We start from the raw sequence: 27,835 nt of genomic DNA on the forward strand, positions 1-27,835 counted from the left end.
AATTTGGTTAGAAAGGGACAGACGGCTGATATATATGTGAGGCTTAAGGATATACAGTATGAGCTCCTTGGGGAGCAAAGGTTTCACGGAATGATTTATCACCTATGCACGGTATTCAAGTAATGGCCAATGTGCCCAATCTGTCATTGCACCCCCTACGCTACAGTATAGTGATTGCTGAGATAAAGCTTGAGGCACAGATGCAAAATCCCAGCACTTTCTGGTTTTTCTCTATCATCAGATTTATACCACAGGAGAACAAGGAAAGGCTTTATAAAGTGACATAAATGTTATTCTCCATTTAACATAAACAGAATGTGTATCTGTGCTGAGTATATACAACTATCTATCTATCTATCATCTATTTATATAGATACATACTGTATGTTCTCTAGAAATCTCCAGTTTCCTACAATCCCATCTCCCAAAGTGTTCCATTTAAATGTGCAATTTTTCATTTGTGACTGATTTGCTTTTTCTCTGTAGGACTTGAGGGGAACTAAGGATAACTAAGCGGCATAAATCCACGTAGATGGCAAACAATCTTTTTGCTTTGTTTTTTCATTTATTTGATAGGGCTTATTTACTTATCCAAAAGAAGAAAAAAAATACTTTTGTGTCCAACCAAATGATATTCACAGAGGCACTTGCATATAAATACTGTAATTCTCTATACCAATGTACTTGCACCATAATGAAAGTTGTTTCCACTGTAAGTTGCAAAGTATAAGGTGCCCAGATCCCTTATCCAGGAGGTATAGGGGCCCCATAAGGCCCTAATACATATACAATTTCAATAAATATTTGTAAAACAGGTCAACCTGTAGAAATTTTGGAGGTCAGCAGCCCCAAAATTATCTCAAATTGAGGAACGTGAGAATGTTTAAAGGTGGCCATAGACGTAGAGATCCACTCGTATGGAGACATGGATCTCTCCCCGATAGGCCCACATTGAGGTGGGCGTTATTGGGCTGATCCGATTGTGGGCCCTAGGATAACATAAACGTACAGATGCGGCCACGATCCAACAGGATTTTTTAACCTGCCAGAACGAGATCGGGCCAACTTTTGGCCAGATATTGATAGGTGAATCCCGTCGGATGGCCCCACACTCGGGCCAATAAGCTGCCGGCTCGGTCTGTCGGCAGCTTTTATCGGCCCAGGTATGAGGGCCTTACAAGTGACGGGAGTCCAAAATCTGGTAACTCCCGACTTCTACGCAAGTCAGTCCCATTGCATGTTGGGTATTGTAGTCTTACATTAAACTTGGCAGTTGGCAAATTGTTAAATGAAAAATACATTATCCACCATTCATTGGGAGACGAAGGATTGGCACATTAGGGCAAGAAAAAACTTTGGCTGGTTTTTAGTGTACAAACCAGCCAAAGACCCAAAAAGTAGCCCAAATCCGTACCTTGGCTAGTTTAGGCAGTAGCCCAATTTGGCTGTAAAACTGCCAACCTGACCACGCCTAATTCCGATGATGTCACTTCCGGTTTACAATGACAGCACTTCCTGATTCTTGATGGTCAGTGGGTAGACACAGCAAACATTTATCCATCAAATGCAAACATCATTATATCAGTGTAATGGAGTGCTGGAAATGAGGCAACCCCTACTTTTAATGCAATTGCATTGAATATGGCGCATCAGATGCAACACTGCACTTACCTCCACCTACTGAAGCTGGAATTGTGGGTAAATGCTGAATTGTTTGTTAAAAGCCGGGAGACTTACATTCGGACTGTACTTTGCACAATGATTGTGTCAAGCTGGAGAGTGAGACGTAATTGATAATCATTCCGCACCATTGTTGGAAAAAAAAATTCCTATTATTAATTTTCAGTTACGTGAGCGAGAAGTTTGTATTGGTTTGTCCCATTTTCTGGGTGCCGCGGAGAAAAAAAATTCTCATCGACATGCGCATAAATTTTCGCTTGCACTTCAAATATGAATTTGATAAGTCGCCTCAGCAGCTGATATTGCCTGATTCTCTGCAAGCGGATGAGAGAGGTGCGAGAATTGGTTTGGATGCAGAGTTCCCTGCACACGTTCTACTAATAATACTGGTTATTGTGTATTCAAGTCATTCCCAACCCCAGTCTGTGACCGGCATCTTTATATCATTTATATACTCGCCCCAGCAGTTCATTTGATGAGGCCATGCCTAGAGGTGGTGATTCTCAACAGCTAAAGTAGAGTATTTGCCTAATCTTGATCTCTGAGCAATGGAAATGACTAATTATTATTAATTATTTATACATCCTAAACCTTCCTGTGTTGTAAGGATGCCAGAACATCTAGCACAAAAGGGGAATCATGAACTTGTATGGGATCCGTTATCCAGAAAGCTTCAAAATATGGGAAGGCCATCTGCTATAGAGTCCATTTTAATTAGGGATGCACGGAATCCAGGATTCGGTTCTGATTGGGCCAGGATTCAGCCTTTTTCAGCAGGATTCGGATTAGGCTGAATCCTTGTGCCATGCTGAACCAAATCTGAATCTTAATTTGCATATACAGGTATGGGACCTGTTATCCAGAATGCTCGGGACCTGGGGTTTTCCGGATAATGGATCTTTCCATAATTTGGGTCTTCATGCCTTAAATCTACTAGAAAATCATATAAACATTAAATAAAGCCAATAGGCTGGTTTTGCCTCCAATGAGGATTAATTATATCTTAGTTGGGATCAAGTATAAGCGACTGTTTTATTATTACAGAGAAAAAGGAAATCAGTTTTAAAAATATGGATTATTTGGATAAAATGGAGTCTATTGGAGACAGCCATTCCGTAATTCGGAGCGTTCTGGATATCGGGTTTCCGAATAAGTTATCCTATACCTGTACAAATTAGGGACGGGGAGGGAAATCACGTGAATTTTTGTTACAAAACAAGGAAGTAAAAAAATGTTTTTCACTTTTTCCTTTCCCGACCCAAATTAGGATTCGGTATTCGGCAGAATCTTTCACGAAGGATTTGGGGATTCAGCTGAATCCTAAAAAGTGGATTAGGTGCATCCCTAATTTTCATGAAATAATTCAAATGTTGAAAAAAATATTTCCTTTGCCTCTGTATTAATAAAACAGTACCTTGTACAGATATGGAACCTGTTATCCAGAATGCTGGGGACCTTGGGGGTTTCTGGATAACGGATCTTTCTGTAATTTGGATCTTCATGCCTTAAGTCTACTAGTAAACATTAAATAAATCCAATAGGCTTTATTATTACAGGTACTAGTGTAGATTGTCTATTCTTGGAAGACTCTTAGCAATGGAAATGACTAATTATTATTAATTATTGATACTTCCTAATCCTTCCTGTGTTGTATGGATGCCAGAACATCTTATATATCTGTACAGTGTTGCTAAGAAGCACAAAAGGGGAATCATGAACTTGTCATGTACAGGTATGGGATCCGTTATCCAGAAAGCTTCAAAATATGGGAAGGCCATCTCCCATTTGCAAATTCACTAAGCGCCGAACGCTGTCATTTTCGTTACTGCGCAAATTCACTAACGAACGCTGGCGTAGTTTCGCTAGTGTTACTTCGCACCCTTACGCCTGGTGAAGTTTCGCTAGCGACGTAACTACGCAAATTCACTAACTTGTGCAGTGTACTGAATGCTACCTTTTACGCTAGACTTCCTTCGCCACCTCAGACCTGGCGAAGCGCAATAGAGTAGATAGGGATTGCTTCAAAAAAAGTCAAAATTTTTTCTAAGTCCCAAAAAACGCTGGCGTGTTTTCTACATTATGGGTGATAGGCTGAAAAATATCGAAATTTTTTTTGGGGCTCCCCTCCTTCCCCCCTACATTTCCTGACTCATGGCAACTTACCTAGACAGTGGGCACATGTGTAGGGCAAAAGAAAATTTTTATTTGATGTTTTGAAGGTTTTCTAGGCATTTGTAGTGCTGATACGTATTCCTCCATTGAAATTTGAATTTGGCGCCGTATGCAAATTAGCCTTCGCTAGCGTAACTTCGCTTTACATAGCGAATCAATGCTAGCGCAACTTCGCAACCTTACGCTACCCCTGAGCGCAACTTCGGATTTTAGTGAATTTGCGGAGCGCTGGCGAAACTACGCCTGGCGAAGTGCGGCGAAGTGGCGCCTGGCGCCACTTCGCATCTTAGTGAATTTGCCCCATAGAGTCCATTCTAATTAGGGATGCACCGAATACAGGATTCTGTTTGGGATTTGGCCAGGATTCAGCCTTTTTCTGGAGGATTCAGATTCCGCCGAATCCTTGTGCCCGGCCGAATCGAATCTGAATCTGCAATGCAAATTAGGGGCGGGAGTAAATTACGTGAATTTTCATCACAAAACAAGGAAGTAAAAAAATGTTTTCCATTTTTTTCTTTACCAACCTTAATTTGCATATGCAAATTAGGATTCCGATTCAGTTCTGTATTCGGCTGGATGTTTCACGAAGGATTCAGGGGATAGGGGATTCAGTGCATCCCTAATTTTAATGAAATAATTCAAATGTTAAAAAAAAATATTTCCTTTGTCTCTGTATTAATAAAACAAGACCTTGTACAGGTATGGGACCTGTTTTCCAGAATGCTCGGGACCTTGGAGGTTTCTGTATAACGGATCTTTCTGTAATATTTGATCTTCATGCCTTAAGTCTACTAGAAAATCATATAAACATTAAATAAAGCCAATAGGCTGCTTCCAATAAGGATTAATTATATCTTAGTTGGGATCAAGTACAAGTGACTGTTTTATTATTACAGAGAAAAAGGAAATCATTTTTAAAAAATTTAAATATTTGGATAAAATGGAGTCTTTGGGAGATGGCCTTTCCGTAATTCGGAGCTTTCTGGATTATGGGTTTCCAGATAACAGAACCTATACCTGTAATACTAAAACAGTACATTGTACTTGATCCCAACTAAGATGAAATGAATCCTTAGTTCAGATAATGGAAAGACACACTAACGTTACAGAGCAAGGTTTTTATTCTTCGGTTTTTTGAAAGCCGTCTCTTTCTATGAATCGCAAGTAATTCTCATCATTTCCGCAGGATATCTGACTTGGGAAATATTAAAAGAAGATTATATTTATCAACCGTCCATAAGGAATTATCGGCGACTCCGTTGCACGCGAAAATACCGCTGCTGGGGATCAAACGCAAAATCGTAAGTCGTTCCTTTCCCCACGGCTGAAAATGCCGGTGAAATGTATCTGAGGGGCTCGACACAAAATTAAGGGCGTCTTGTGAATCTGGAGTCAATAAAGATAATAAGCAGCTTGGCAGACGCCATTATTTTCATGCTTTGTTACCTGAAAACCTCTATCTCTGTCCCATCAGTAACAAAGCAGCGACTCACTTATAACAATATACAACACGGGAGGACATTCCAATTCCGCCCTTGTCACTGTTATCTGAAGATTTATTCCTCCACCCATGCAAATCATACGCAGCTTGTAAAATTGCTAATAACCTTTTGAGATTATTTCAAAGAACTGCACAATACGCATCCCTTTATTTCATAAATCCTGCAGAATCCGCATCTCCCGGATTCCACAAAAACAAAGCAGAATTGCACCCGGGATTTGGCTCTGAAGCAATTTAACGTTTGTGCACATTGGGCTTAAATTTATTTAAACTGTACAGAATAGATACAGGTATGGGATCCATTATCCAGATTGCTCAGGACCTGGGGTTTTCCAGATAAGGGTTCTTTCTGTAATTTCAATCTTCATACCTTAAAGGAGAAGGAAAGCCTAACTAAAGGAGTAGCTAGCTAATGTTGTAAATTATGGGGCAGAGTCGAGTTAAAAATTTGAATCTTTAAATTCGAATTTCGAGCTTATGTAATTCGACTAGGGAATAGTCGAAATTTGAAAATCGGATTTTGAAATTTATAATGTACTGTCCCTTTAAGAATTCAAATTCGACTAGTCGCCATCTAAAACCTGCCAAATTGGTGTCTTAGCCTATGGGGGACCTCCTTCAATCAATTTGGAGTCGTTTGGTGGACTTTTGAAAATCACATTTTTTTAAAAAAAGAAATTTATTTTGCTGAAAAAACTGGAATCGAATTAAAATTGATTCGAGATTTCAGGTCGATCCTATTCACTCGAATTTAAAAAAAATCAGAATTTTTCGATAAATTTGATCTGTGTTTTTATTTTTTCGAATGTTGAGTTTATGGGAGTTTTTATAAACTCCCATAAACTCTAAATTCGACCCTTGATAAATATGTCCCTATGTTTTGTGCTTCTGTACCAGCCCAGCAGTAAAGATCTGTGGGGCAAATTCACTAAGATGCGAAGTTGCGCCAGGCGCAACTTCGCCGCACTTCGCCGCACTTCGCCAGGCGTAGTTTCGCCAGGCGTAGTTTCGCCAGGGCTCCGCAAATTCACTAAAATCCGAAGTTGCGCACAGGGGTAGCGTAAGGTTGTGAAGTTGCGCTAGCGTTGATTAGCTATATAAAGCGAAGTTACGCTAGTGAAGGCTAATTTGCATACGGCGCGAAACTCAAATTTCAATGGAGGAACACGTATCTGCACTACAAATGCCTAGAAAACCTTCAAATCAGCAAATACATTTTTTATTTTGCCCTACACATGTGCCCACTGTCTAGGTAAGTTGCCATGAGTCAGGAAATGTAGGGGGGAGGAAGGGGAGCCCCAAAAAATTTTCGATCTTTTTCAGCCTATCAGCCATCATGTAGAAAACACGCCAGCGTTTTTTGGGACTTTGAAAAAAAATGGACTTTTTTTTAAACAATCCCTATCTACTCTGCGCTTTGCCAGGTCTGAGGTGGCGAAGGAAGTCTAGCGTAAAAGGTAGCATTCAGTACACTGCGCAAGTTAGTGAATTTGCGTAGTTTCGTCGCTAGCGGAAATTCACCTGGCGTAAGGTTGCGAAGTAACACTAGCGAAACTACGCCAGCGTTCGTTAGTGAATTTGCGCAGTAGCGAAAATGCCAAACGCTAGCGAATTAACGCTAGCGTGCGGCGCTTCGCGGCTTAGTGAATTTGCCCCTGTGTCTCCAAAGATGCCCCAGTAGCTCCCCATCTTCTTTAGGGCAAAACCCAACCCGCACCTAATCCAAACCCGCCCTCCCTCCATCCGTGCCCACCTGCACCCTACTTCTGGGTTCCTTTTATAGACCCGCACCGACCCTCCCCACCGATGACATTACAAAAGGGGCGGGGCAAGCAGGTGCATGGCTATAAAACCAGAAGTCGGAAGCTGACAGTGCAAGGTGGTGGGCGGGAAGAGCAGGAAAAAGAGCTCGACCCGTCCACCACCTGCAAATGGGGGTGCGAGGTTGGCCCGATCCTGACCGACCTGCTGGTCCCGCTCGTTTTGGGCCGGCCCGCACATCAATACTGTGCAGCCTGGGAAAGGAGGCAGCAGCAAGTGAAACAGATTTGCGGGACTGGGATTGGATTCAGCTGTGGATTGTTCCCATTACTCCTCCCTTCAAACCCAAAACAGATTACTCTGCCCCAGAATCATAAAAAAACCTAAATCTGATTCTGGGAGATTTAGTTCTGATTTGATCTGATATATGCAGCACAATACATTTCCATTCAACACAAGGTTCAGCAAGCGCAAAAAGAAGCCGCACAGGAAGGGTTAATGAGAATTAACTGCTGCTATACCATTTTCATTTCTAATCACAGATATTTTAATCCTGAAAGAATTAGGAAAAGCTCCTTCTATTTTGTTTTATGAAATCTGAGTTGCTATTTCCGGTTATGTCAAGCGTCTCCATTTCTATATCCAGCATACATATTTTATGAAGGGCCCTCAGTCAAATTTTAAACTGTGTCAGCAGAATTCTCATTCATTTTAATATTTCGGAGCAGAGATAACCGGAGATATCTTTGGATATAGGCTGCCTGAGTAAATGCAAACTTCTCTCCGACTGAATGGCTATATTATATTAATATTAAAGGAGATAGAGAAGCTGTGCTCATGTTCTATTTATTTTCCCTAAAATAGAAATAGATAAATGTCATTTGAGTTTATGGAGTGCACAGAGCTCTCCTTTTCTCTAATGTCATATCCATTATGCCATTATCAACAATTAGGGGACTATTTATTAAAGTCTGAATGCCAAAAACTGATTCATTATACCCCCAGGATGGAAAAAGTCTGAATCCGAAAATCCGGCATCTCAGCCCTGGCGAGGTTGTATAAAAGTCAGTGGGGCTAATTCACTAAAGGACAAAGCGCCTAACCCTAGCGTTAATTCGCATTTTCGTCAATTCGCCGATTCACTAACAGACACTGGTGTAAATTCGCTAGTGTTACTTCGCACTCTTACGCCTGGCGAATTTGCGCAATGGATGTAACTACGCAAATTCACTGACGCGCGCATTTTTCTGAACGCTACCTTTTACGCCAGACTTCCTTCGCCACCTCAGACCAGGCGAAGCGCAATAGAGTAGATAGGGAACGCTGGCGTTTTTTCTTTTTTTATGGGTGATAGGCTGAAAAAGATCGAAATTTTTTTTGGGGCTCCCCTCCTTCCCCCCCTACATTTCCTAACTCATGGCACCTTAACTATACAATGGGCACATGTGTAGGGCAAAATAAAAATTTTTGATTTTATTTTGATGTTTTGAAGGTTTCCCAGGCTTGTGTAGTGCTGCTGCGTATACTTCCATTGTAAATTCAATTTGGCACCGTATGCAAATTAAGCATCGCTAGCGTAACTTCGCTTTGCCTGGCGAATTAACGCTAGTGCAACTTCGCAACCTTTCGTTTCCCCTGAGCGCAACTTCAGATTTTAGTGAATTTGTGTAGCGCTGGCGAAAATTTGCCTGGCGAAGTGGACGCTGCCGCAACTACGAATCTTAGTGAATTTGCCCCAGTCGGAGAAGTCCCAAATATATTGTATCCTGATCTGCACTGGGTTTTGTGCAAAAATTCGAAGAGTTTTCGGGCGAAAAATCAAAAAAATGTGTATGATTCTAATTCGCGTACGAATTTTTCGAGTTTTTTTCTGCACTGGAATTTTCCTGAAAATGTATTGATAAATAAGGGGAAATAACCCGTGTGCATTTGGTTGGAGAATATTTCAGAAAATAATGAGATAATTTCGGATTTTGATAAATAACCCCCTTAGGGTAGGAATGTTCTGTGTACACAATAAGCCAGGGGTTCTCAAATGTTACTTACAGTATGTAGAGTCTACTTGTGAAAGGGTTTACACCTCCGTTGTCATTAAACATGTAAACTCTTCATATCACCCTTAAGGGCAGAGACACAATTCGGGGAAATTAGTCGCACGGCAACAAATCTCCTCTTCTTCTGGGCAACTAATCTCCTCAAACTTGGGGAGCCTGGATCAGTGAGTGAAAATACCTGTTTGCTCTCCTTGATATACCTGAAAGCCTAGCCCCAATGTAAATTTTGGGAGAAAATTGAGAAAGAACTGTATTGTATTTGCTGTTCTAGACGTTCTTGGAACTAAAGCTGAATTTTTACAAACCAATGTTTTCCTATATCGGTAAGCTTGCTGCAGCTTAGAGGGGCCCTGACTAAAGGCTGAACCTCCCAGGAGGGCTTGAAACAAAAATAACCACTGCAGTTGTAGACCATGTTGAGCTGCTGTGATCTACTGGTCATCAGTTTAAGGTCTACATTTTTGGTACCCATGCAATAATCTATGTCTTCATGCTGTGTTAGCAAGTTAGGATTAAAAAAAAGCACAGGTCCATCACGTTCAACCATTTAAATATAAAAAATAAATAAATAAAATTTAAATACTATAAAACCTGCCTAACTGCCAGTTGATCCAGAGGAAGGCAAAAAAACCTCATGAAGCCTCTCCAATTTGCCTCAGATGGGGAAAAATCCCTTTCTGTCTCCAAGATGGAATGGGACCAGTCCCTGGATCAACTTGTACTATGAGCTATCTCCCATATCCCTGTATTCCCTCACTTGCTAAACACCATCCAACCCCTTCTTATACCTATCTAATGTATCAGCCTGTACCGCTGATTCACTTCCCAGCTCTCCCTGTAACACCTCTTTCCCTCCTCTAATCTCATTGGCTCCCTCCTGTCTGCTGGGAGGAGCTACTGGTGAATAAAGCATCCGACCCTTCCTTATACCTATCTAATGTATCAGCCTGTACCACTGATTCAGGGAAACAATTCCACATCTTCACAGCTTTCACTGTAACAAACCCCTTCCAAATATTTAGGCGGAACCTCTTTTCTTCTAATCGGAATTGGTGACCTTGTGTCAGCTGGAAAGACCTACTGGTAAATAAATCATTAGAGAGATTATTATATGATCCCCTTATATATTTATACATAGTTATCATATCACTTTAATTGCCTCTTCTCCAGTATGAACAATATGGTGGCTACGTAGTATGGATGTTCTCTACACAATAATTGGTTTGGAAGAAGATACCTGCCCAAATAGCTGCTTTAACATATTTACCTCCATTCTCCCAAACCTTACCCATTCCAGTAAACCCTACTGTACTTCTAGTCCGCCAATAAGGACTGTGTCAAAAAAAGAGTTTTGCAGAGAAAATTACACCCATAGGGGTATATTTATCAAAGAGTGAAGTTAAAGATCGCCACAGTGAAATTCCGCCACTCTCCATTCATTTCTATGGGATTTTTAAAAGAGTATTTATCAATAGGTGAAAGTGAAAGTTCATCCTTGGATAAATGCATCAAAATCCCATAGAAATGAATGGAGAGTGGCAGAATTTCACTCTAGTAGACGATGGGGATCTCTAACTTCACTCTTTGATATATATACCCCTTAGCCTCCAGTGGGTGAAAAAAATTGTTGCTCGACAAAAGAAATTTGTCTCCCAAAGACTTGGCGAATTTTCAGCAAAGTGAAACAGATTCGCCCATCACTACTCACCATGAATATAATAAAAAATTTGCATGAGAGAAACAAATCTGTCCATCTTTTCTTAATTCTCTCTAGACAAAAGGTACCACTGAGATATTAATCTGCGTCTAAAAAATTAAATCTACGTAGCGAGGAGGTAATTTAAATTAGTTCAGCCTGGTGTCATACGAGGAACACAATTTAAAAGGAAGCATATTTGCTAATGAACAATAAAATTAATTTCTAGCTCAGTATTCCATAGAACAAGATAGTCTTCATATGCAAATAAATAAATCATCAGTGTGAAGTTTGATTACAGATTCTGAGTAATTGCTCTGCTCAGTCCTGGAAAGATTCCTCATTATCTTGAAAATTGGGCTGTGGGAGAGAGCAATTTATAAAATGTTAAAAAATCGCCCCTTTTTCTAGAGAACGTGACGTGCCTGTGGTTTTAGCATCACAGCCACAACCCATTGCCAATAGTTCATCAAGTGAAGCAGTTCAGAAGAAGCCAACTCAGACAGCAACACCACTAGCTGCAATGGGTTGTGCTAAAGGGGACAAAAAACATGGGGAATTAGTTATTGACAAAAAAGTGAACATCACTTCATACATAACTGTGGTGTTAGGTGTCTGTGACAAGACCAAGATAAAGCCTTCTCTAGAGCAGTTCTGTCCAATTTGCTCCATGTATCGGGTGCTTTTTGATGAACTTTGGTATTGACGTAGGGATGGGTGAATTGTTTCGCCTTGTTTTGCAGCGGAAATGACGCCCATAGACCTATATGGCGTTGTGCATCCAAAAAATTTCTCTTCTCTTGATGCCCATAGATTTTAATGGGCGTCAGCGACATTTCACCGGCGGCGAATTTTCGACGAAACGAAACGGGTCAAATTCGCCCATCCCTAGTATTGAGGCACTGATAAAATGTTAATGTCACACAATGTGGAAGGAGCCAGCAGCCTAGTGGGTGACCCTAAACATAGTTGTTTTGGTAAAATTGGTCTTACAGGCCTCCAGTTCGTATCCATAATATAGAGAAGTGATCCCCAACCAGTGGCTCACGGGCAACATGTTTCTTACCAACTCATCGGATGTTGCTCCCAGTGGCCTCAAAGCAGGTGCTTATTTTTGAATTCCAGGCTTGGAGACAAGTTTTGGTTGTATTAAAAACATATGTACTGCCAAACAGAGCCTCCTGTAGGCTACCAGTCCACATTCCAAATAGCCAATCACAGCCCTTATTTGGCACCCCCAGGGACTTCATGCTTGTCTTGCTCCCCAACTCTTTTTACATTTGAATGTGGCTTGCACATAAGAAATGGTTGGGGATCCCTGATATAGAGTTAAAGTAATACTGACACTAGGGGGGCTATTTACTAAACTCCAAATGGCAAGAATCAAAAAAAATATTTAGTAAAAAAAAAATCATGTTTTTTTCCGAATTTTTTAAACCCCGAGAATGGAAAAGTCAGAATCTGAAAATCCAGCATCTCAGACATGTCGAGGTTGCATACTAGTCAATGGGAGACGTCCCAATGATCTTTTGATGTGCGTTGGGTTTTGTGCAATATCCCGATATTTTCGGGCAAAAAACAAAAGAAATCGTAGTTTTTGGGTTAAAATCTGAAAAAAAATTGAAAATTGGATTTTTTCCCGCAAGCAAATTTTTGGGAAAATGCAATAATAAACAAGGTTAAAAAACCCCAGCTGATTTGATCGGAGTTTGCAGCAGAAAATGTTGAGATAAAATTGGACATTGATAAATAACCCCTAAAAATTTTCTTTTCAAAATATTAATCTACATTAAAATTTACATATAGGTCAATTTGATTTTTAGTTTTTTTGCTGATAGTTCTGCTTTCATAAATAATTGTTAGTTGAAGTTCCTAAACCTGACTTTTGCCAACTGACTGTCCCATCTCAGTCTGTCAGTTAGAGTTTCTAATACTAACGGACTCCTGCTGCACAAATATGGCAGCCCCCTCATAGAGGAACATGGGGCATCAGACAGGTAATGTAAAAGCATCAGGCAAATACTTTATGGCAAAATTATAAATGGCATTCAAAGATAATGTTATGATGGATATAAAAAAAGCTTATTTTCTGATGTCAGTATCTCTGACATCAGATTTTATACAGGTATGACTATGAAGACTTTCATTTATCCAGGTCATGGTATATCTAGTATAGGTCAATCTAAAAACAACTGCCGAGAACTTCCCACACCAGTCAGTTAAACTGAAGAAGCTGCTCGGATGAGTAGTGAAACGTCTTCAATGATTATTCAGCAAATCCAGTTGTTTTTAGATTTACCTATACTAGATTTATACAGGTAATTGAACTCCAAGGTGAATATCCCCATAGTTTGAAAAGAGAGGAGGAATCTTTTTGTGGATAACAGAAAATGCAACGCTAGGCAGTAACAGTCAGTGGCTACAAAAGCTAATAACATTCTGTTTTGAATAAAAGGGGAAATGGCTCCAGGGTAACAAACATAATTTGCCTTTTTATAGGTCCCTGGTAAGGCCTTACCATAAGTGCAGTGTAGGTTTGGACTCCTGTCCTTTTAGAAGAATATTAATGAGCCGGTGAGAGTGTAGAGATGTGCAACTAAACTGGTACCGGAATGGTATCCATTATCAGGAAAGCCATTCTCCAATAAGCTCAGAATTACAGAAAGCCGTCTCCCATAGACTCCGTTTTATACAAATAATCCAAATTTTTAAAAAAGATTTCCCTTTTCTGTGTAATAATGAAACAGTCGCTTGTACTTGATCCCAACTAAGATATAATTAATCCTTATTGGAGGCAAAACCAGCCTATTGGGTTTATTTAAATGCTCCAGACCTGGGGTTTTCCAGATCTTTCCGTACTTTGATATTCATACCTTAAATCTATTAGAAAATCCGATTTAAGGTATGAATATCAAATTACGGAAAGATCTGGAAAATCCCAGGTCTGGAGCATTTTGGTTAACAGGTCCCATACCTGTATAAGTAATGGAATGTATATATTATGGGGAAAGGTTGAGGTTGTTTTCTCTGGAGGAAAGATGTTGGTGGGCTGCTGTCTTTTTATCCCAAATGTAACTGGGGGTGCAAAATTATAGCATGGAAGTTTACTGAGTCACATGGCATTTACTATGGAATTGTCTCCCTGAATCAGTGGTACAGGCTGATACATTAGATAGGTATAAGGAAGGGTCGGATGCTTTATTCACCAGTAGCTCCTCCCAGCAGACAGGAGGGAGCCAATGAGATTAGAGGAGGGAAAGGGGTGTTACAGGGAGAGCTGGGAAGTGAATCAGTGGTACAGGCTGATACATTAGATAGGTACAAGGAAGGATCGGATGCTTTATTCACCAGTAGCTCCTCCCAGCAGACAGGAGGGAGCCAATGAGATTAGAGAAGGGAAAGGGGTGTTACAGGGAGAGCTGGGAAGTGAATCAGTGGTACAGGCTGATACATTAGATAGGTATAAGGAAGGGTCGGATGCTTTATTCACCAGTAGCTCCTCCCAGCAGACAGGAGGGAGCCAATGAGATTAGAGGAGGGAAAGGGGTGTTACAGGGAGAGCTGGGAAGTGAATCAGGGGTACAGGCTGATACATTAGATAGGTATAAGAAGGGGTTGGATGGTGTTTAGCAAGTGAGGGAATACAGGGATATGGGAGATAGCTCATAGTACAAGTTGATCCAGGGACTGGTCCGATTTTGGAGCCAGGAAGGAATTTTCCCCCTCTGAGGCAAATTGGAGAGGCATCAGATGGGTTTTTTTTTGCCTTCCTCTGGATCAACTGGCAGTTAAGCAGGTAAAAAAAAAAGTTAAAAGGTTGAACGTGATGGAGGTGTGTCTTTTTTCAACCTAATTTACTATGTTACATCACTAAGCATGGCTTATAGGGCTACATTTTACACGTTATTCATGGTTTTTGTGTATTATATACTGATAATTTGTTTCATTTGTGCCCCTGCTGTTCTGTTTTCTAGTGGTGCAACCTGTGCATTGATGTGGTGTCATTCACAAGTGGAATATTTAAAGGGGCGGTTTTCCATTCACTTGATGGTATCATTGTTTCTGCCAACTGTAAGCTAAGAAAGATCTACACCATGAAATTAAAGCCCAAAGAGACCATGGAAGAGGAAGGTTAGTTCGAAACAGTTTTGTGTTCCGTTTTCTGTTATTATTATTTGAACCAATCATACAAAAATATTTAGGTATTATTTTTATGGCCCAGTGCAGTTTGGTCTGGGTCGGCAGGACCCATTGGGTTTTTTCCTGGTGTCCCGCTGGCCCAGTCTGACATTGCCCTTAGTGCTGGTTCAAAAAAACTCGCATCTGGAGTCTGGCTGCGCTTTGCACCTCACAGCGGATAAAACAATCCAGCAGTAAGTAAAGAGGACTATGTTCCTCCCTCTGCCCACTATTCATGAATACAGAGCTAGCAAATGAAGGCAGAGCTGTATTCATGGAAGGGAAACACACAAGAACCTGTGGCCCCTTACGGCAGGGTAAAGTGCAAAAACATTGTGGCTTGTTCTTTCCACTTTGCACCCTGCCCACCATCTCCAAAAACTATTGGAAAAATGAAGGGAATCTCCACCCAAAACCTGTACCCCAATATTTTACCATCTTTTAAAGACATAACACACTAAAGAAATGTCATTTATACACATTTTTAGAAAGAGCCTGTCTCTCTCTACTTCACAAATGTAATAAAGGCAACTTTTGAAATTAAAGAATAAATTTAAAGCTTCCATTCATTTAAAACTGCAGGGAAACCCCCCACATTTGTCTGAATCAGATTGCTGGGATGGGAATCTACAAGCTGCATTTTTATCCAGTATTATCCACTCTCTGAACAAAAGGTGATGGTAATTAAAATTAGCGATTCACCGAACCCAGTATTCGGTTCGGGATTCGGCCAGGATTCGGTCTTTTTCAACAGGATTCTGATTCAGCCGAATACTTCTGCCCGGCCGAACCGAATCCGAATCCTAATTTGCGTATGCAAATTACGGGTGGGGAGGGAAATCAAGAAAGTGAAAAAATGTTCCCCTTCCCACCCCTAATTTGCATATCATTTGATTCCCTTCATTTTTCCAATATTTTTTGGAGATGGTGGGCAGGGTGCAAAGTGGAAAGAACAAGCCACAATGTTTTTGCACTTTACCCTGCCGTAAGGGGTCACAGGTTCTTGTGTGTTTCCCTTCCATGAATACAGCTCTGCCTTTATTTGACAGCTCTGTATTCATGAATAGTGGGCAGAGGGAGGAACATAGTCCTATTTACTTACTGCTGGATTGTTTTATCCGCTGTGAGGTGCAAAGCGCAGCCAGACTCCAGATGCGAGTTTTTTTTAACCAGCACTAAGGGCAATGTCGGACTGGGCCAGCGGGACACCAGGAAAAAACCCGATGGGTCCTGGCCGTCATGGGTCCTGCACTGGGCCATAAAAAATAATACCCAAATATTTTTGTATGATTGGTTCAAATGATATGCAAATTAGGATTCGGTCAAATGATATGCAAATTAGGATTCGGTTCGGTATTCAGGCAAATCTTTCACAAAGGATTCGGGGGTTCGGCCGAATCCAAAATAGTGGATTCGGTGCATCCCTAATTAAAATAGCCATCAAGTATTCCTCCCAGTCACACAAAGCCCTGAAATCTCACTGTACAGGTATGGGACCTGTTATCCAGAATGCTCAGGACCTGGAGTTTTCCGGATAACTGATCTTTCTGTAATTTCGATCTTCATTCCTTAAATCTACTAGAAAATCAATTAAACATAAATATTAATTATATCTTAGTTGGGATCAAGTACAAGCGACTGTTTTATTATTACACAGAAAAGGGAAATCATTTTTAAAAATTAGTATTATTTTATTATAATGACGTCTATGGGAGTTTGGAACATTCTGGATAATGGGATAACAGATAATGGATCCAATACCTGTATTGTGTAAATTCTCTGCCTGCCAGAAAACCAAAGTTCATTTTACTTTTAATCTTTTTTTATTTTTACGTTCTGCAGAGATACCAGTGTGTTTGATGGATGGCACCCCAACATAAGGCTAATGCACCTCATTATAAGGCTAATGGGCCCAAACATAAGGCTAATGCACCCAACATAAGGCTAATGCACCTCATTATAAGGCTAATGTGCCCAAACATAAGGCTAATGCACCTCATTATAAGGCTAATGTGCCCAAACATAAGGCTAATGCACCCAACATAAGGCCAATGCACCCCATCATAATGCTAATGCGCCTGACATAAGGATAATGTGCCCCAACATAAGGCGTATGCACCCCATTATAAGGCTAATGAACCCCAACATAAAGCTAATGCACCCCATGATAAGGCTAATGTGCCCCAACATAAGGCTAAAGCACCCCAACATAAGGCTAATGTGCCACCCATTATAAGGCTAATGCACTCCAACGTAAGGCTAATGCATCTCAACATGAGGCTAATGCACCCTATTATAAGGCTAATGCGCCCCAACATAAGGCTAATGCTCCCCAACATAAGACTAATGCATCCCAACATAAGGCTAATGCACCCCAACATAAGTCTAATGCACCCCAACATAAGGCTAATGCTCCCAAACATAAGTCTAATGCACCCAAACATAAGGCTAATGCACCCCAACACAAGGCTAATGCACCCCATTATAAGGCTAATGCACCCCAACATAAAGCTAATGCACCCCATTATCAGGCTAATGTGCCCCAACATAAGGCTAACACACCCCAACATAAGGCTAATGTGCCACCCATTATAAGGCTAATGCACCCCAACATAAGGCTAATGCATCTCAACATGAGGCTAATGCACCCTATTATAAGGCCAATGCACCCCAACATAAGGCTAATGCACCCCAACATAAGACTAATGTTCCCCAACATAAGACTAATGCACCCCAACATAAGGCTAATGCACCCAAACATAAGTCTAATGCAGCCAAACATAAGGCTAATGGGCCCCAACATAAGGCTAGTGCAGCCAAAAATAAGGCTAGTGCACCCAAACATAAGGCTAATGCACTCAACATAAGGCTAATCCACCCAAACATAAGGCTAATGCACCCCAACATAAGACTAATGTGCCCCAACATAAGACTAATGTGCCCCAACATAAAGCTAATGTACCCAAACATAAAGCTAATGTACCCAAACATAAAGCTAATGTACCCCAACATAAGGCTAATGCAAATAGTTTAATTGCTGAATATATGAAATCTGCTGTTATTATTTCCACTGCACTTACACAACATAAATAACATCATTGCACAAACAACTGCTTGAAAAATGAGATAACAATGTCTGTTTATGAAGAATGTATGGCACGTGGGAAGCAGGGGACGCAATCGTTCATATTTTATCTTCGTAAAAGCACAAATTATCAACTGAGTTTTGCAGAAAGAAAAACCAATCCAGCAACATGTGGCTTATAGATTCCATACATAAAATATGCACAGAAATATATAAATACTGAAAACATAATGGAAAAGGCTTCCTGTTTATCAACGTCTGTTCTGACATTCATGTCAATTAATGCAAAAACCTTTGACAAACGTTCCTGTTCCTGATTATTTACCCACACAGTCATTTAGAAAATTGCTGACTTTGGAATGTATTTATGCCCCCCATCCCCGGGGGTAGTAGGGGGTGGAAACATTAAATCTTGATTTTAAGGCTAAAGAAGACAATTTACATGATACATGGGCTTTGTGTTTAGACTCAGGTTACACCCAGTTCGCTCCTTGTAGCCCTGCATTGACTTGAATAGGAAAAACCTTAGTCCTGGCTCTCTAGAGCAGGGATCTCCAACCTTTAGAACCCATGAGCAACATTCAGAAGTAAAAGGAGTTGGGGAGCAACACAAGCATGAAAATGTTCCTGGGGTGCCAAATAAGTTTTGTGATTGGCCATTTAGTAGCCCCTATGTGGATTGTCAACCTACATTGAGGCTCTGTTTGGCAGTACATCTGGTTTTATACAACTAAAACTTGCCTCCAAGCCTGGAATTCAAAAATAATCTCCTGCTTTGAGGCCACTGGGAGCAACATCCAAGGGGTTGGTGAGGAAACATGTTGCTCACGAGCTACTGGTTGGGGATCACTGCTCTAGAGCATTTTTGGGCTAACAAAAACCAATACGGCTGCTGTGTTTCCCATTGAAGCCAATCTGAGGCACCAGGAGATTTTTTTTTTTTTTGGGGAGGAAAAAAATCACACAAATGTTATTTGCCTTATAGCAAAAAAAAAAAAATGAAATGAAAAGAATGGAATGTTTTGAAGGCATAGATGAAAATAATTACACCCATGAGGGTCATCAAAGCTTAAAGTGTTTTGGGCACTTTAAGCTTTTTTTTTCTGAGATATAATTAATCCTTATTGCAAAACCAAGACTTAAGGTATGAAGATTCAAATTACAGAAGGATCCATTATCCGGAAAACTCCAGGCCCCCAGCATTCTGGGTAACAGGTCCCATCCCTGTACCATCTCTATGGCCAAACCTCACAGTTGGATTCCAATATTTGAATGTGGGTTATCACGGCCGGATTTCTAATAAGCACTCGCATACAGTAGCAACCCTAATTTTGGGTACAGGACTTTATTGTCTGGACTCGTCACTTGAGAATGGACTTCCAAGGATCATATTTGACCAATTACAAGTTGCCTTTGAACATTGTTTTTGAATTAAGTTCAGGGATGGGTAGAGTTTGTTAATTGTATGAGGTATATACGTATCTCTCACTTTAGTTGTCCATGTCCAGTGTCGGACTGGCCACAGGGATACCAGGAAAATGGTGGGCCCAGGTGTCAGTGGCCCCTCATGCTGCTAAACATTTGCCCTATTTCATGGCCATTCCCTATTTCTATGAGAACAAAGAGGCTAAATAGAGAATAGAAAAAAGAATAGAAGACTAGGGGGCAAATTCACTAAGATCCGAAGTTGCGCCAGCGACAGCTTTGCTGCACTTCGCAAGGCGTAGTTTCGCCAGCGCTACGCAAATTCACTAGAATGCGAAGTTGCGCTCAGGGAGGCGAACGGTAGCGAAGTTGCACTGGCATTAATTCGTCAAGCAAAGCGAAGTTACGCTAGAGGTGCCTAATTTGCATACGGCGCCAAGTTAAAGTACAGGTATAGGATCCCTTATCTGGAAACCCGATATCCAGAAAGCTCCGAATTACGGGATGGCTGTCTCCCATAGACTCCATTTTATCCAAATAATCCAAATTTTTAAAAATGATTTCCTTTTCTGTGTAATAATAAAACAGTAACTTGTACTTGATCCCAACTAAGATATAATTAATCCTTATTGGAAGCAAAACCAGCCTATTGAGTTTATTTAATGTTTAAATGAATTTCTAGTAGACTTAAGGCATGAAGACCCAAATTACAGAAAGATCCGTTTTCCGGAAACCCCCAGGTCCCGAGCATTCTGGACAACAGGTCCCATACCTGTACAATGGACATATATGTAGCAGCAAATACATTACACTACACAAGCGTGGGAAAGCTTCATAGAATAAAATAGAGTTGTTATTTTGCCCTATACATGAGCCCAGTGTATAGTTTAGGTGCCATATGTTAGGAAATGTAGGGGGGAAGGAGGGTACCCCCAAAAAAATGTTCGATCTTTTTCAGCCTATCACCCTTAAAAAAGGAAAAGATGCCAGCATTTTTTGGGACAACTTTGGGACAACTTTTTTTGAAGCAATCCCTATCTACTCTATTGCACTTCGCCTGGTCTGAGGTGGCAAAGGCAAGTCTGGCGCAAGAGGTAACGTTCAGTAAAATGCGCAAGTTAGTGAATTAGTGTAGTTACGTCCCTTCACCATAGCGCAACACTTCGCCTGGCGTAAGGGTGCGAAATATCGCTAGAGTAGGTCCACTCCACTAGCGAATTTACACCAGCGCCCGTTAGTAAATCAGCGAAGTAACAAAATGAGGTCACGCTGGTGAATTTGCGCTTGCGTTAGCCGCTTCGCACTTTAGTGAATTTGCCCCTAGTGGTTGACTGAGGAGAGGAAGAATAATAGTACTGAGAGTGGGCCCCAGGTCTAAGGTTTTTGGGTGGGCCCCTCGTCTAAGGTTTTGGGTGGGCCCCTGGTGTCCCAGTCCGACACTGTTCATGTCAGATGAAGGGGGCTGCCCCCAAAACATTACATTTGACTTTAACAAAGGTTCAGGAGTTTCCCCCTCTTTAATTAACTTTGTGTGCTTTGTATAATGTCTTGCCATCTCTACTCCTAGTTGTTAGTGCCCTCACAGGTTGCCTTTGTTCTACCTCTAGGCTAAATACTGTAGCACTGAAATGCTTCTTACCAGTGACAAACCATTACAGTTCATCTTAGTGTTCTGTTTGTATTTCATAGATATATATGGATCTTCCCTACCACATAATGAACCCACAGATATTATTCCTCGGTGCTGCCAAATTACAACAGAAGTACAACAGATCACTCAAGTGTTAGATCTGACAAAACTACAGCGAGTGGAGGCAAAACAAGATGGAAGGCCCTTGGGGTTATTGGAAACAGGTAAAGTGAACCCTGGGTACATTTTATTTCTCTTTGGCTTGACATATATACAGTTTCCACCATAAAAGTGTGAGAACTCTGTCCCATTTGGTACACTCACCCCTGTTGTGTTAATGTGCTATACAAATCTAACAGTTGGTAAAGGAGATTTTTTTTTTATTTACAATTTTAGAGTCTCTGCTAGTCTTGTACAGAAAGTAGACTTGCCCCTTCTGGAGAATAGCAACATTGCTCTGAAAGGCCAGCTGTTACTTTTACAAACAGACCCAGGGTCGGAATGGAGCATTGGGGGCCCACCTTGGCTGCAAAACGAAGGGCCCTTCTGGTAGTCCCCATGGGGGCCCCTGCCGACCTCCAAACTTGCGGCATGCTCATGTTCAAAAGACACTGCACAAAAACTGATCAGCCGCTCGGGGGGAGCACACATTCACATGTAAAAGAGTTGGGGTGAAATGCAAACATGAAAAATGTTCCTGGGTGTTGCATAACAAATGCTGTTATTGCCCATTGTCCATTAACCCTATATGGTCTGGCAACTTACATGAGGCTCTGTTTGGCAGTACATATTGTTCAAGTCTGGAATTAAAAAATAAGCACCTGTTTTGAGGCCACTGGGAGCAACGTCTAAGGGGTTGGTGAGAAAAATGTTACTCATGAGCCACTGGTTGACAGTGTCGGACTGGGATGCCAGGGGCCCACCAGAAAACCTTAGGCTGAGGGCCCACTTTCCAAACTATTAAACCTCCTCTCCTCACTCAACCTCTTTAGTCTCCTATTCTCTTTTCCCTACATACTATACTCTAGTCTTCCATTATTAAGTCTCTTTGTTATCATAAAGGAATAGGGAATGACCATGAAATATTGTAGGCCAAATGGTTAGACGCAAGAGACTCCCGGGCCCACTGGGAGTTTTCCTGGTGGCCCAGTCCGACAGTGCTGGTTGGGGGAAACTACCTTATGGGGTTCTTTGGGTTCTGAGTCCTTGGTAGACAAAGTCCTTCAGAGCAAGAGTATCTGACTAAACTCTTTCTAGCTTTGAAGGATTTTGTCTGCCAGACATTGCCATCAAACACTGTGGCTGCAGCCTAACTAAATGAGGAGTCAGAACGTCACCCAATATATTTCTGAATTAAAAAGCCTTTATTGGTGCAAGGGCATTACCCTTGCACCAATAAATGCTTTTTAATTCAGAAATAAACTGGGTGCTGTTCTAACTCCTCAAACAGTATTGCCAGTGGAAAGTGGCCATTGAAGAACGTGCACCTATCCAAGGAAGAAAGTGAGAGTCCTGCTGACTACTTCTCTGCTAATCGTTTGCAGCCTAATTAAAGACTTGCACTTTGCTTTTGGTACTGAGCTTGAAAGGTCGAATGTTAGAGTTTTTTTATACCTTGTATGAACTCAAATTAACTCACAACTCGAATTGTATCTTATTCAAGAAAAAACTAAATTCTGCGTGTTGAGTCCCACAACCCAAAAATTGATCGAGTTTTCTGTGGGAAAACCTTGAAAACCGTTTATACTCGAGTATAAGCCGACCCGAGTATAAGCCGAGGTACCTAATTTTACCTACGAAAACTGGGAAAACTTATTGACTCTAGTATAAGCCTAGACACAACTACAGCCCTGTCCCAGCAGCGCACATTCCAAAGAGACCCCCCCAGCGATCAACCAGACTTCTTTGCAAAGTTGATGATGACAGAGAATTGCCAAACGGATTACTGTGTACATTGTCCCACTGTCCCACTACCATGTGCAGAGGGCGCTGTGTGATATTGCCATCACTGTTAATCTTTCGTATAACCAACAGAGGGCGCTGTGTGATATTGTCCTCACTGTTAATCTTTCATATAACCAACAGAGGGCGCTGTGTGATATTGTCATCACTGATAATCCTTCATACAACCAACAGAGGGCGCTGTGTGATATTGTCATCACTGTTAATCTTTCATATAACCAACAGAGGGCGCTGTGTGATATTGTCATCACTGTTAATCCTTCATACAACCAACAGAGGGTGCTGTGTGATATTGCCATCACTGTTAATCCTTCATACAACCAACAGAGGGTGCTGTGTGATATTGCCATCACTGTTAATCCTTCATACAACCAACAGAGGGCGCTGTGTGATTTTGCAGTCACTGTTATTCTTTCATATAATCAACAGAGGGCGCTGTGTGATATTACAGTCACTGTTATTCTTTCATATAACCAACAGAGGGCATTGTGGGATATTGCAGTCTCTCCCCAAGTGAACTGTTGGTATAGGAATGATTAAAAGTGACTGCAATCTCAGCTACTGCCCGCTGACTCGAGTATAAGCCGAGGTAGACTTTTTCAGCACATTTTGGATGCTGAAAAACTCGGCTTATGCTCGAATATATACGGTAGCTTGAATTTCAGTTTTTGGCCAAAACCCCCCCCAAAAAATCAATCATCATGAAGGCTGTTAACCTCTTTAAATGGTTCAAGGGACCTCTGCCATTGACTCCTACATGACCTCGACAGGTTTTAGAAGGTGTATTTTTGGATTTCAGCTATTTCCAGGGTCGGGTATAAAAAATTTTAACTCGAAAATTTTGAGTTTTGATCAAAACAATCAACTCTAAAACTCGAACTTTCGTGAAAAACACAACTTGATATATTCCCCAGGTGACAATTTTTCGTCTGTCTGTGTTTCTCCATTTTCAATCTCTCTTCCTCTGCACCATCAGTTTTTAGTCTTTAGCATTCCTGCCCCTCTCTCTTTCTAGGTTCCTGTCCATGTGCATCTGTCTATGTCTCTGGCACTTTTACACCATAAGCCATTGGGCAACTCCTTCTCCATTCAACAACCGGGCATGGAACTAGCTTTACTCTTTGGAGAAACATGTAGGGCCTTTTTTACCATGAGGGTGATATATGACACGCAGAATCATTTTCGACATGATGGTAGGGGGGTCGGATAGAGCTTGAAGGATTTTCAATATTGGATCTGTTTTTGACTAGCAACTCATTACAGGATAAATAAAAGAAGATCCAGTCAACAGAATAGAATTACATTGTGGTGGCTCGCTGGTAGAACATGGGGTTCTGGTGGCCAACTCCAATCCTTCAACTAGGGGAATGGATCACTGTGCATGTAGAGAAGGACAGCCACACAGAAGAACTCATTAACAAGCCAAAAAAAATGAAGTGAGATTTAATTCCAAAAGCATGTCCAAATTAGAAGCTTTTATTGTAGCCAGCGCTCTATTCATGGACAACATCTCTGGACATTTCTGAGAGCAGAGACTTTCAGCAATTCAGATTGGGGCAGGGAAGTATTTGTGACTATGTTTTGCACTTTTTAAATTACCTCTAGTGTCTTTCCCTAGTTTTACTTACACATTAAAATCGAATTCCTAGTTTTACAATATCATTTTATTTTATCCTTGTTTCAAATGCCTGTGATTTGAGGACAAAGTGGTGTTTCATATTTGGACAAGCTCAGCAAATGTATTTCCCTGTTTCCACCCAGTCTGTTAAACTACACAACTTCAAAAGATCCTCTAACTTTCTGACAAGTTAATTATGTTCCTACAGATAAAAGACACTGGTTTTACCTTTTAAGGCTAAGGCCACACTAGGCGATAGCGCCGCGATTTGACTCGCGGCGACTTTTCGCCGCGACTTTTAATCCGCAATTGCTGGGGAAACTTTTGCGCTGGCGTCTATGGGAATCGCGACAAATCGCCAGCGTAAAAACACACGCGGCGATCTTTTTTCTATTGTCGCTGGAAATCGCCTAGCGAGGCAATTTAGAGCGACAGTAGAGAAAAGATCGCCGCGTGTGTTTTTACGCTGGCGATTTGTCGCGATTCCCATAGACGCCAGCGCAAAAGTTTCCCCAGCGATTGCTTAAAAGTCGCGCCGAAAAGTCGCGGCGAAAAGTCGCCGCGAGTCAAATCGCCTAGTGTGGCCTTAGCCTTACATAATGTAAATTGTGTAGAATTTTCATAATAACCTCAGAGAAAATGTATTTAACATTTACTTACTATATGATTTTGACAGCAGAGAGATTCTGGGAAAAACAGCTTACATATAATTGAACTTAGAAAGAATAATGCATTTGCAAGAGCTCTATATCAGCTTTTCACTAACCAACTGCCTAAATAAAATAACAGCCAACCCCTCCAATAAGTCAGGTAAATCTACAGGACAAAAAGCAATGTGACTTCCATGCAGAGCAGCATGATAGAAGGAAGAGTGTAAGAGAGCTCAGTGATGTACCACATCGTTTTCTGTTTATTGGGATTGTCACTGTGTATAGTATAATGTGAATAATATCCTCTGGGAAGGGAGTGTGGCTGTGGGATAGCAGGTATAGTAGGGAGAGATGGTGCCTATAGTAACAGTGGATAATAGTCTCTGGGAAGGGAGTGTGACTGTGGGATAGCAGGTATAGTAGGGAGAGATGGTGCCTATAGTAACAGTGGATAATAGTCTCTGGGAAGGGAGTGTGACTGTGGGATAGCAGGTATAGTAGGGAGAGATGGTGCCTATAGTAACAGTGGATAATAGTCTCTGGGAAGGGAGTGTGACTGTGGGATAGCAGGTATAGTAGGGAGAGATGGTGCCTATAGTAACAGTGGATAATAGTCTCTGGGAAGGGAGTGTGACTGTGGGATCGCAGGTATAGTAGGGAGAGATGGTGCCTATAGTAACAGTGGATAATAGTCTCTGGGAAGGGAGTGTGACTGTGGGATAGCAGGTATAGTAGGGAGAGATGGTGCCTATAGTAACAGTGGATAATAGTCTCTGGGAAGGGAGTGTGACTGTGGGATAGCAGGTATAGTAGGGAGAGATGGTGCCTATAGTAACAGTGGATAATAGTCTCTGGGAAGGGAGTGTGACTGTGGGATAGCAGGTATAGTAGGGAGAGATGGTGCCTATAGTAACAGTGGATAATAGTCTCTGGGAAGGGAGTGTGACTGTGGGATAGCAGGTATAGTAGGGAGAGATGGTGCCTATAGTAACAGTGGATAATAGTCTCTGGGAAGGGAGTGTGACTGTGGGATAGCAGGTATAGTAGGGAGAGATGGTGCCTATAGTAACAGTGGATAATAGTCTCTGGGAAGGGAGTGTGACTGTGGGATAGCAGGTATAGTAGGGAGAGATGGTGCGTATAGTAACAGTGGATAATAGTCTCTGGGAAGGGAGTGTGACTGTGGGATAGCAGGTATAGTAGGGAGAGATGGTGCCTATAGTAACAGTGGATAATAGTCTCTGGGAAGGGAGTGTGACTGTGGGATAGCAGGTATAGTAGGGAGAGATGGTGCCTATAGTAACAGTGGATAATAGTCTCTGGGAAGGGAGTGTGACTGTGGGATAGCAGGTATAGTAGGGAGAGATGGTGCCTATAGTAACAGTGGATAATAGTCTCTGGGAAGGGAGTGTGACTGTGGGATAGCAGGTATAGTAGGGAGAGATGGTGTCTATAGTAACAGTGGATAATAGTCTCTGGGAAGGGAGTGTGACTGTGGGATAGCAGGTATAGTAGGGAGAGATGGTGCCTATAGTAACAGTGGATAATAGTCTCTGGGAAGGGAGTGTGACTGTGGGATAGCAGGTATAGTAGGGAGAGATGGTGCCTATAGTAACAGTGGATAATAGTCTCTGGGAAGGGAGTGTGACTGTGGGATAGCAGGTATAGTAGGGAGAGATGGTGCCTATAGTAACAGTGGATAATAGTCTCTGGGAAGGGAGTGTGACTGTGGGATAGCAGGTATAGTAGGGAGAGATGGTGCCTATAGAATTTGAGGGCCTTAAAGGGATTAATTATCAAAGGGATTGAGAGAAGAATACTCAGCAAGACAAATAGAATCAACTCTGCCCCCAATAAGGACAATGGCACAGTAGAGAATGTGGGTGAATTATATGTAAAGTAGTCAGAGTGCGCAGAATATGGACAGTGTTGATACAGTTCAATACTCACCCAAATAGCCGATGTCACTGAGTAAACAAGCAGCGAGAGTGTAATGGGTTTCAGTAAATTATCATTATTATTGAGAAGGAAAATATTAACATAGGTTTTCACTTCTTGTCCTGTTTTTCCAAGTAAGTCAGTAACTGTTGATCCGCTGAGAATCGCAGCCCTTAAATGTTTCATGAGCGACGCTCGCTCCTAATTGAACAGAGTCGTCTCCTGTTATTAAGAGAACCAAAACCACTCGTTTGTTCTAGAGTTACAAGGCTGCAAATTCATTCATTTCCATAGCAGACACATTAGGGTTTCATGATAATAATTCTGATTAGATTAGTTTGGGGATTTAGTGGGGAGTGCATTCAAAGTTACAGTTGAATAATTTAGGAGCATTGGAAGGAAACAGGTAGCACAGAAGGTGGGGGGGGGTTCAATCCCAAATAAAACTGAATGCTTAAAGACCTTATTTAATCATTTTCAGGCT

The 27,835-nt window shown here is 41.4% G+C and overlaps 1 protein-coding gene across 1 annotated transcript in view; it reads left to right on the forward strand.

Moving 5' to 3' along the window:
* LOC108714735 (protein CFAP20DC-like) overlaps positions 1 to 27,835 on the forward strand; it is a 208,921-nt gene that overhangs the window by 74,054 nt on the left and 107,032 nt on the right. The window contains exons 6-8 of the mRNA XM_041590936.1: positions 5,039 to 5,153; positions 14,839 to 14,995; positions 21,243 to 21,407. Coding sequence (XP_041446870.1) covers positions 5,039 to 5,153; positions 14,839 to 14,995; positions 21,243 to 21,407 — 437 coding nt within the window. The remainder of the gene's footprint in view (positions 1 to 5,038; positions 5,154 to 14,838; positions 14,996 to 21,242; positions 21,408 to 27,835) is intronic.

The sequence above is a fragment of the Xenopus laevis genome, chromosome 4L (genome assembly GCF_017654675.1).
Source record: "Xenopus laevis strain J_2021 chromosome 4L, Xenopus_laevis_v10.1, whole genome shotgun sequence".
In the NCBI taxonomy this organism is placed as follows: Eukaryota; Metazoa; Chordata; class Amphibia; order Anura; family Pipidae; genus Xenopus; species Xenopus laevis.